Source organism: Cryptomeria japonica, chromosome 4 (genome assembly GCF_030272615.1).
Source record: "Cryptomeria japonica chromosome 4, Sugi_1.0, whole genome shotgun sequence".
Lineage (NCBI taxonomy): Eukaryota > Viridiplantae > Streptophyta > Pinopsida > Cupressales > Cupressaceae > Cryptomeria > Cryptomeria japonica.
This window is the reverse complement of record NC_081408.1, coordinates 476560327-476571886: the sequence shown is the minus strand read 5'-3', so window position 1 is coordinate 476571886 and position 11560 is coordinate 476560327. Positions and strand designations below refer to the sequence as shown.

The following is an 11560-nucleotide window of genomic DNA, read 5'->3' as shown; positions in this document are numbered from 1 at the left end:
GAACAAACTAATTTATATCAATAATCAGCAAGGACAACAACCTGCTATGCCATATGGATACAAGACTAACAATACCATTGTCATATACATAATTTAAAACAACTAAACAAAAACAAGACCGAAACAAGATAGAGAAGACAATCATAAACTTTACAAGGAAGACCTTATGCCATAAAGGATTCTCTTTTTCTTCAAAAGCCAATTTACACTCAACATGGCTTTCAGAATAGTAATAGCCCAAAGAAAACACTTAAAAGTAAATTCAAAATAAAAAAATAAAAGGGGGCATAGAATGAGATAACTAAAGTAAATTCAGAATAAAAAAATAAAAGGGGGCATAGAATGAGATAACTCCAAAAGAGATATCCCTGCTATTTTTCTGCTGTTACAATTGTTTTATCAGCCGGTTAAATAATAGGGCCAATATCAGAATCTTTAGGGTTGAGAAGCCTTTCTTAAGTGCCACCTCTAGAGGCTTTATAATTGAGCTATTAAATGCATATTAAATAGAGACGCTGTTAGGAATTCCCTTCCCTGTGAGTCCTCCTTTGCCACTCTCATCAGAAGTGTTTGGATAAAGCAGAGTATAGGAAACCTCTGCCGGGCCTGATCTGTTCTTCAATCTTTTATCATTGTTTCTTTCTGTAATGTTTTTTTCGATCTGTTTCAAGCGAGACCCAAAACGCTCAAAGGCCTCCACCACACTTTCGTGATCGGTCCAATCAGGAGATGCACGCTGCCCTAAATATACCTCATCTGTTGAATGCCTGGATAGGATCTCAATCAGGGCTATTCCCAGCGTCGTCTGAAATTGGCTTGACATGGTTTTCAGCAGGAACAAATCGGGATTCTCCTTCAGCTCTGTGAACTCTTCGGAGCCCTCTTCAGGAATCAGCCTTCTAGTCACTGTGGGCCGATTGGGCATGTACCCTGCATATGGGTACTGACCAAAATTGACTGCAGCATGCAGAGCTGAGGCAACCCATATGATGGTAGTTAAGGCCTTTCCAAGATCTTGCACGCTCTGCATTTCGTACCACCATGGCTCATCCTTCTTGTCTCCGTGCCCTACGTTTCTGATTTCATACCACCATGCTTGAAGCTCTGTATCAGATGCCACAGCCTCATCATTCTTGTAGTAGAATGATATATAGTCGTTGACCCATGATTCAATGGTGAACCATATCTCTAGCCCGTCCACCGCAAAAGGGTAGTCTTCAATCGTAAGCCTCAGCCCATGTTCCGCTTCTTTATCTTCTACTGCCATTCCTCTGCAATTTTCATACATTTTGTCAATAAATTTGAAAACCTAATGTAATCCACCATATTAAACAGATGGGTATTATTGTTTACCTTTTGAGGAGGTCGGCAGGTAATCCTTCTTCATCAAACCTCCAGTCCTTGTAGACAACGGCAGACATTTCCATGGCGTATTTTCCAGGAAATACTGATCTCTCAAGAATGCCTCCTGCACTTATGAGAATTTGGCGGGCAAAGGCATTGATGTTCATTGTGTCTCGGAAATGGGGACTGAGTAGCTTGTGAACCGGATGCATAGCACTCAATTGTCTGTTTGTTGCAATTATAAATGGCTCTGTCGCTGCGTGAGTTCTAAGCCTGAAAAGAAAACCCCCAAATTGTTATAGTATGAGAAAAGTGTGTCACTCAATTGGAAATATGTATCAGGGATTCGTTAGCTGTTTACCAGTGGCTGATTAGCTGATGGTATCCTGAATCATTCATTGCAACGTAGGCTTTTGCAAGCTGCCAGAGTGCTCCTTCAACGCCTTCCTGTGCAGGAGTCAGTACTTTTCTGTAGTATGGCCGATCATCCGAAGCGGGAAGACTGAGCTCTATCGCAACAGGTTTCAATGTGCCGTCATCTTTCAGGAACAGAATAGTGCGAGTAGCATATATCTTGGTAGAATCTAGAGCGTTTATGCGACTCACGTAAGGCATGAATACGTCGTGATGGTTCAGAATGAATAATTTGCTTTTCCCAAGAGCCTACACATATTATTACATCAAAACCTAATCAATAAACTCCCCAGTCTGCACTGTACAATAAGATAAATTTGGGTCAGAAATTAAGTTCACCTGCTTCACTGTGAGGCCATCGAGGCTCTGTTCTATATCTGAATCTGTAATAAAGCTCTCCTGGGGCCCATATATCTCGGCATCTAATTCACTTTTCGGGGGGAAACTCTGAAATCGATCATTTATAATGATATTCAGAGTTTGTAGCAATATAAAATGAGGTAAATACTGAACAGTGACTTCTGTAAAAGGCAGTCTCACCTGAAGTCGCTGTATGATAACCGGATTCACACCAGAGAGCATCTCGCGTGCAAACTCCTCATCTTTCCTCCATGCCCATTTGTCCTCTGCAACCATTGTCCAGTTAATTTTGGCTCTACACTACTAGATATGATCTAATATACCAATTTGGCCCATGTAAACATGTACAGTAAAATTTGGTTCTATGCTAATTAGATATGATGTAATATGCCAATTTGTCCCCTTCAACCATGCCCATTTAATTTCATCTCTGTGCTAATAAGATTATGATATTATGTATGAAGGAGCAGGGATAAAGAAAACATACTGGAGATGACTTGAGGTGTGGGATACGCGAGGAGCTTTTGGCCTTCGCTATCAGTCCTAACCAACTCTTTTATGAGCTCCAAAGGAATGCGATTCTTCGCGTCATCAAGAGCTGGGATGTCAGGCAGCTTTATCCCATCCGAATAGAGTTTCAGAACGTCTTCAAAGGAATCGAACTCATTGGGGGTGGAATCGAAAATGGCTTTGAGTTCAGGCTGTAGAAATTGTCCCAAGGACTTAATGGCGTAGGCTAGAAAATCAGACAGTTTCAAATGCCCAAATCGTTCATCTCGCGGCACAAAGATGTTTAGGCTAGAGAATATTGACAGTCTGCTTTCAGATGCCGGATCTGTCATTAACACCCACAAAATTGAATGTTTTTATTGAACAGATAATAAATGGGTGTAGGATTTAAGTTTTAAGTTGCAGTATTAAAATCAGTATTGAAATTACCATTAACCAACCTGTCTCTGTAGGGGGGCGGCCTGTTCTTCCCCTCCTGGGGTAGGGAAAATCTTTAGATCCTCCCAACACTTGACGACTGTGTTCCTCATCTTTGTCTGGGTTTCCCAGATCATTGTACACATCATAATCATACAATCTGTCCCACTCTTCTCTTTCCCCTGTTCCATCACCTCTCAGGCTTATCAGCTCCTCATTCCTCAATTTCAGCAGAGCCAGAGGAGTCTCAGAAGGGAGATATGTCTGCAAATCAAAACATATTGCTTATGAATCCTGTAATCTACGAAAAATAAGCTTTAACCTTCTCCACTACTGCTAAAACAATATGGTCAAAATATCTATGAGAATGATTGATCTATGTGTTTACCCTGTTGGAGAAAAAGATTCGGTCTTTTTTATAACGAGATGCAGGATACACCCAAGAATTACAGACAAAATGGACATTGCCCTGACCGGGAACTTCAAGAGTGAGTGAATTTAGGAAAAACTCATGTCTATGAGTATTTTTTATATAGAAAGCTGCAGGGGTTCCCATGTCGGAGTGCCATTTGAACTCCACTGGATATGTGGTCTTCCCAGCGACGGCCCCTACGTGAATACTCCTCCAGTTCTGCAAGTAAGCAGGCTCGCTCAACTTTGCACTGGCATTGACTGTTGATGCTCCATCACAGAAAAAAAATATCAATAACGGGTTTTTTACTTAATCAAATCCAGAAAGATGGGGAAAAAAATCAACACTAACCAGAATTGCCATGAGGGGTGCCCACAAGCGTAACAGAGACTACTTTTCCGAGCAGCTCACTGATATTGTCCACGATTCCGGCATGGAAATCGTTCAAATCCAACACATTTTTCTTCTGGACTACAACAAAACCTTTTATACTCTGCTTTCCCTCCATCTTGTCAAGGGAAGGAAGATTGTTTTGTATGGCAACCGCCTGAAATATTTTCGAAGATCTTTGATGTGGTGAAGCAGAAGCCCAAACAATATTGTGTTGTAAGGCAATTGCCTGAAATCTTTTTGAAGATTTTTTATGCGAGAAAGCAGATGCCCTAACAATACTGTTTTGTATGGCAATTGCCTGAAATCTGAAATAATTTGAGGATTTTTGATGTGGTGAAGGAAATGCCATCAGGAGCATTATATAGTATTAGGATGTGTTCGTCAACTCGCGAACCAGTCTCGTTCCTCAAAGTCGCCTTTTTTAATTACCAAGAACGAGTCTCATGCTTATCTTGTAAAATATAAAAAAAAATCTTACGAAAATTCTGCAGAATTGTGCCCATAGGAAGTTGAAGGATTCTTTGTTCGACCGAGACGCAGACGGTGGGAATTGGTCTTTTACATACCTATATTAAAACATGTTTCTATCTTGAATTTTATATAAAAAAAATTTGACACTTATGTCAAATCAATCTTTGTCATGGAATAGTCTTTTCGAAAATTTCGATTGTATTTTACACTCTCTTTTTTTATTATAATTATATAGTCATCAAATTTAGGTTTTCTAAGTTTAGAATTTATATCCGTGACATAGAATGAGTGGTCAATATTTTTTGTATTTTTAAATATACATCATTTTGTTGATTGTGGTTATGTATATTTATGTATAGTCTAGTTAAAGAATTAACAAATACTTTGTGTGATAATGTAATCTTGGTTATTGTAATGGTGAAATTAGCATTCTTATGTTTATGTTTTGTATATAATGATAGATAGTGTAGTTTTCTGTAAAGATGAGTCTATGTATTCGGTTTTATTTATATGCAAACCTTATGTTATAAGTCATGCATTGATCTTCAAATAGACTATATTTGTCACGATTCACTCTATCTACTAATCCTATGTTGAGTTTATGGCTGCAAGGTTGTCCTCACAAGCACAAACTTGACTTGCTCTAATTCAAATTTTGGCTACTACCCCCATTTATCTTTCCTGCACAAAGCTATTTAAATACACACTTTCACAAATTGATGTCATGTGGTACTAGTTGAAGACATTTATTGCATTCATTCTAAACATTAAAAATTGAGAGATCAATTCTCATCCTAAATAATTAAAAGGACAATTCATAGTGATACACTTGGATTTGATTTGCTAAATAGAGTAAAGAAATTGTTTTCCAGGTCTATCTTGCTATCTTTGTTTTTTTGTATTATTGATCAAGTCAATGAATCAACATTCTTACATGGTTTCACATAAGCGAGTAATTATCCTTGTCATATACAAACTAAAATACACAACCTTTTTCTAAGAGCAAAATATTGTGAATCATGAGAACATAGGAGCAAAAGTCCAAGATTTGTCTATGACAAGTTCAAGGCATGCAAAGATTAGGTTCATAATCCACCTAGATAGAATTGTCCTTTGATTGAAGAAAGATTAGACACGATGAGAAATTAATATCAAACAAAGAGGTGGCATTTCTCGATCTCAAAACATCTTGACACATTTAGGATCTTCATTCTTTGATCCTATAGCTAATTCTATTTGTCCCCTTCATTTCTTGTCATAATTATACACATCTATTTATGTGATATAATATAATCTTACAACTATTATTATTAATTTAAATGGATTATTTTCTCATGTGTATGCATTATTAAAAAATAGCCTAAACTAACAACAAGGAACGTTTATTTTCCTTTACATTTTATTGAACCTGGCTAGTCCCACAAATCTTAACTTTCTTTTGCACTTGCTAATTTACATTTTTAATATGATATTATTCTAACGTTTCACATGTTTTCAAGCTTGCCTAGGGTTTTATCTTCATTTCCTTATATTTTGTATTAGATTTTTCGGTATACATCGTGATTTATCTTATATTTCATCCTCCCACCCTATACTTTCCTATTATTATGGCACCTATTAGGGCTTATTCTGTGGATAATAGTCATGAACACATTTCAGATTTGGATAGGTTCCTATCTCTAGTTTTAAACATCATCCATGTACCCTTGGTATTCCCATGACTTGAATTAAATAAGGATGTGACTTGTATGGAAATTTTGTTCTACCACGTCTCATATTTTGTTTCCTTTGTAGAGTTGATTTGAATACCAAATCATGACTATTGGATACACTCAGCTTAGTTTTCCATGAGCCTAATGATACTTATTTGGATATTGATAGTGATGAGTACACACCTAGTGAAAATATATACCTTGTGAATATATATATATATATATATATATATATATATATATATATATATATATATATATATATATATATATATATATATATATATATATATATATATATATATATATATATATATATATATATATATATATCATTGATGTAGAGTCACTAGCATCAAACATGATATGATGAATATATTACCAAGCCACTTTAAGGATGAAACATCCACAATCTTAAATAATAATATAATTCAAAATGTGATGATATGGGATAGACTTCACAAATAGATATAATTAGGTAGGGTCACACCATTTGTCCTAGTTAAGCTGACTTTAAGAAATAACTACTAAATATAATTTTTTTGCACATTCTAGATAACTTGGCTCACACACACTATAGGCTAACTGTGTATTTGTAGCACAATAATTTTTATTATGGTTGTATTTCTCCTATGACAAATGGAATGTCTTTTTCATCTCTACATGAGGCTTCTAGTCCTTTTTACTTATCTTTTGGTTCATGATCAATATATTGAGGATAGGTTTAGTTATAGGCATAGTGATACTTCCTTATCTTCTTATCATATGAAAGATGACTTTGTTTCATGATGATGTGGTTTATGGTGAAATTATATTAATACACCTATGATAGATTAATTCAATAGAATTGAATATTCTAAGATACATGTTATACCATTCTTATCTTTGTGATATGATTCCATACCTACGATGATAGTACTTTGATACACATAATTATTGATACTTTGATTGATAGAGATAAATTATGGTTTAGTTCATCTCATTGTTCCTATATAATTATTATTGTATATATCATTTCATGCATTGTCATGTGATTTCATAGATCAATTTTCTATCTACCCCATACCATGTGTTACTCGTGATTATCATTCTTCTCATTTTAGAGGCACATCCTTAGTGAACCCTATTGGATTTTATATGCATAATTGCATGACTGGCCACTTCTTGATAAATAATTACATTTGAATCATTTCACATGATATATATTTGAGTACATGTAGGGTACCTCCTCTTGTATCTCATTTTACACTTGATTTGGTTGTATAAGAATAATATATGGATGACATGTGAAACTAGTTGATAACACACATCTCACAATACACATGATATGCGTACATTTATGGATATAGAACATGTCAAGAGAATGATGTGTCTTCTTATTGAACTACATCATCACTAGAATTGATAATCTTTAAAATGATGCATTGATGTACAAAGATTAATCACAACATGAAAATATTGAAGCATTCCATAATCCTTTGGCATATGGCATTTTGATGTAGCCTTCACTAAATTTATTTGTGCAATCTTATTTTAAAACACATGATGGTCGAGGTAGTCTACTATGACATGTACAATACTTTTAAGTTATGTGTCTCCCTTACTTTCGAGCGTGTGCACAAAGATGGTGGTCAGAAAAGTGGACACCACCCAAAAAAAACTTGGAAAAACAAGCAGCGCATACGTGGTTTTAAAATTTCAAATTCCCGTGTACGCGCTTAGGTTTCTTCTTCCCGAGCCTAGAAAAGGTAGCGCGTACACGCTACGCCTAGGAAAATTAGCGCGTACGTGCTGCTTATAGGAAAATGAGCACGTACGCGCTAATAATCCAAATAAAACCGCGTACGCGGTGCTTGGTAAAAAATGTTTTTAAATAAAACTGGGTCTCATTTACCCGTAAAGCGCATTTTTTACTTTTTTTTTTCCCATTTTCTAACCTAAACCGCAAATGGGGTGCCAAATTTGTCCTCCAGGCTATGGATCAAGGTTATTTTTTGTTTATTTTTGTCTTTCTTTTTGGTTTATGCAATTTGTTTTACATTTTGAATTTAATTTCATTAATTTTGATTAGGTTTTTTCATTTTTTGTTTCAAAAACCAGATTCTTCTAATCTAGAACAAGAACAACCAAATGCACCTCCTAAAAACCCACAAGAACAACCAAATGCACCTTCTGAAAACACACAAAAACAACCCCCAATTCCTCCTTTTGACCGCACAGCCGAAACATAGGAAGAATTAATTAATCAGTTATGACAAAATACATCTAGAATAAATAGACTGATTGTAAAATTGAAAACTTCTGAACTTGACCATCATCAATCCCTTGCCACTAGCCTAGAAACATTAGCTAGTGGTGCCATAGCTGTTTCCACAGAAATTACCAAATGGGAAGCTTTAGGGATAGGTGTCGTCAATTCTATGCCAATGGGCTATCATACGATGGAGTTAAAAGCAAAAATATTTCTAAACAACAAATATGTGCCCTTTTTGTTGACCCCAAAACTGGTCAGTCATTACCTCCTAATGTAAAGAGGTTTCCCATACATTGGTGTACCAGTGTGCAGATGAAGAATCTTTTTTGGCAGAGGTGGTGGATGGTCTTTGATGATCCACCTTGTAATAATTATGAGGTGCCATTATATTTTTTGAGAAAAATATATTGTGAGTTTGTGCTCAATGTGCGCCCAAATTATTTTGACATGAGAGAGTTTCATGGTAGAGGTGGTGGCTCTGCCCAAGATAGACCTGGAGCTCGTAGGCGATTAGTCGCGGAGAGTTGCTGCCCCTTAGCACCCAAACCCAAGGTGCATCAAGTTGTCCCATTAGAGCAGAAAGAGTCGATGGAGCTATAGACTCTTCAGGCGGCCACAACATTGACTAGTGCCATCATCCAGCATGGGACATCATTAGCACACCCTATTGTATTGAATGATGAGTCGTTAGAGGGCGACAAAGAGCCCATCGAGCATATGTGTGTCAGTTGCTCGGGGATATGCTCAGGGATAGATGATGCAGCCGGTGCAGATGGATACTCATATCATCTATGCACGATTTGTGGTTGTAGATGTCAGGCTCACACGGTTGAGGATGTCACGCTGACAGATGAGTTGATGGACATGGTGTTTGCCCATGAGCCATAGACACAGGTGTGTTGATTTGAATTCATAACATTTTATTTATCAGTCACTTTAATTTTGTAATTACATAAATGAATTTTCATTTATACATTGATTTAAATTGAGACAAATAATATGCATTTCAAGATGTAGCAGTGGTATCCCATACACCTCCCCCAGTTACCATAGCTACAACTTCGACGCCTGAGGTATAAATTTTGTAACATGTTAAAATAGAATAGTACACTTTGAATTCAAAAAAATACAAGATATACTAACTATCTTTAATGCTTGGTCCAATTTCTAGTTTGTAGGTGTTGACAGGGGATGAAATGTCCCAGATTGATGACATCACGCTCTCAGTGATCGATTTTGGCCTACAAGGCTATACGGTATGATATTTTGTACAACTCTTTTTATGTATTGTTTTGATGGAATATGCAAGTCATTTCATTTTAGATTTTAAAAATTATGTTTAATTTATTATCTGTACTAATATCTCATGTTAATTTTGTGTTTTTAGGGTACCCCCTCCGCGTCTAGGGCTCGTCCTAAGAAAAAGAATTCCTTGAAGACGCCAAAATGTGTGAAGAAGGTAATTGAACACATTTTTAGTTGTACAATTGTTTGAAAATGTTGAAATCAAGTATTAGTTGGGGTTTGTAGATTAATTAGTGTTTTTTGTCTATTTTACATGTACAGCGGCCATTGAGCTTTGTGGATATGTTGAATGCACCTGATTCGCCCGCAGATCAAGAGAGGGCAGATGGCAACTAAAACTATGTCTATAAATCGCGTACACATTGTTAGACCATAAAATGTTGACAAGCCCAACGATATTCTTTTCTCCCATTCTGGGCTAATAAGTAGCGCGTACGCACTACTAAGCCTAAAAATGTTATCCCAAGGTATCGAATAATGGGAATAGTACCCCGTACGTGCTTATGAGTAATAAGTACCGCGTACGCGCTACTAAGCCTTAAAAAGGTTATGGAAGGGGTATGGAGGAAGGGAGAGGGAGAGAGGGAGAGAAGAGGGGGGGAAGGGAGAGAGAGGGATAGGAGAGGGGAGAGGGAGAGAGAGGGAGAGAGGGAGAGAGAGGGAGAGGAGAGGGTAGAGGGAGAGAGAGGGAGAGAGGGAGAGAACATGGGGGAAAGGGAGAGGTAGAGGGAGGGAGAGAGGGCGAGAAGAGGGGGGAGGGAAGGGAGAGAGAGGGAGGGAGAGGTAGGGAAGGAGGGAGAGAGAGAGAGAGAGAGAGAGAGAGAGAGAGAGAGAGAGAGAGCATGGGGGAAGGGAGAGGTAGAGGGAGGGAGAGAGGGAGAGAAGAGGGGGGAGGGAAGGTAGAAGAGGAGAGAGAGAGAGAGAGAGAGAGAGAGAGAGAGAGAGAGAGAGAGAGAGAGAGAGAGAGAGAGAGAGCATGGGGGGAAGGGAGAGGTAGAGGGAGGGAGAGAGGGAGAGAAGAGCGGGGAGGGAAGGTAGAAGAGGGGGGAGGGAGAGAGAGAGAGAGAGAGAGAGAGAGAGAGAGAGAGAGAGAGAGAGAGAGAGGGAGAGAGAGAGAGAGAGAGAGAGAGAGAGAGAGAGAGAGAGAGGAAGAGAACATGGGGGGAAGGGAGAGGTAGAGGGAGGGAGAGAATACACGATAAAAATCAAAGAGGAAGTTACAGACACAGTTGTAGTGGGGTATGGAGGGAGAGAAGAAGAGAAAGAGGGGTGGGGTATGGAGGAAGGGAGAAGGGGAGAGAGAGAGAGAGAGAGTGAGAGAGAGAGAGAGAGACCTTGTATGCGTTTGAGAGGGAGAGATGATACACTTACATGTGTATATATATGTTTAATATATTATATGTATATAAACATATTATACATACAATGTCATATTATACACATATTATATATTACATATATTATATGTATATACACATATTATACATAGAATATCATATTATACAATAGCACGTACACACTGTTTAAAGGGAAACAAGCGCGTACGCGTTGCTTACACTATACATATCTCGTACGCGCTTTTTAAACCATAAGTACCCTGTACGCACTTTTGACTCTTTAGGCTTGGAAATAGGCCTGGATGACAAAGCTACGAATTGAAAGTTTGAATTCCCTCCATTTCTCTCATTTTTGACGTGTTTTATTTTATCAACTTGGTTTATCGACTTTGTCATCATCAGGTTTACACTTCATAAAGTGGGTATTTCTAAAATTACCACCATATTTTCACCCATCTTCTGAGCTTTCTAACCATATAATTTTTTTTCAATTTGAACAACAATAACATATTATTATTGAATTTCTTTTACTAGTGTCTCCATAGTTCTCACAGACATAGGTGCACCATTTTTTGAATAACTTTTGATATACGTATCCAAATTTAAAAAACTTTATATATTATTGTAGTGC

At 37.4% G+C, this 11560-nt stretch overlaps 1 protein-coding gene across 2 annotated transcripts; it reads right to left on the bottom strand.

The window, feature by feature from the left end:
• Positions 1 to 293: 293 nt before the first annotated feature.
• On the bottom strand, positions 294 to 4409 carry LOC131062548 (linoleate 9S-lipoxygenase 6). 2 transcript variants are annotated; one of them, XM_057996244.2, is made up of 9 exons: positions 3809 to 4409; positions 3434 to 3717; positions 3069 to 3309; positions 2606 to 2953; positions 2299 to 2384; positions 2098 to 2205; positions 1706 to 2007; positions 1354 to 1617; positions 294 to 1271 (listed from the first exon to the last, which is right to left on the bottom strand). In XM_057996244.2, exons 1-9 carry the CDS (start codon positions 4206 to 4208, stop codon positions 503 to 505), a joined length of 2802 nt encoding a protein of 933 aa, XP_057852227.1. In that variant the 5' UTR covers positions 4209 to 4409; the 3' UTR covers positions 294 to 502. The 2 variants fall into 2 exon arrangements, with proteins under 2 accessions (XP_057852227.1, XP_057852226.1); XM_057996243.2 differs by having other exon boundaries at positions 3434 to 3726; positions 3809 to 4393.
• Between the last annotated feature and the right edge of the window lie 7151 nt (positions 4410 to 11560).

What these genes read in the sequence shown, in the direction of transcription:
- LOC131062548 (XM_057996243.2), bottom strand. Translation starts at nt 4,208, where the DNA reads ATGCTCCTGATGGCATTTCCTTCACCACATCAAAAATCCTCAAATTAT. An exon ending in CACCCCTCATGGCAATTCTG is followed by an intron (nt 3,727 to 3,808) that starts GTTAGTGTTGAT and finishes TCTGTGATGGAG; the next exon opens with CATCAACAGTCAATGCCAGT. An exon ending in CACACCTCAAGTCATCTCCA is followed by an intron (nt 2,385 to 2,605) that starts GTATGTTTTCTT and finishes CAATGGTTGCAG; the next exon opens with AGGACAAATGGGCATGGAGG.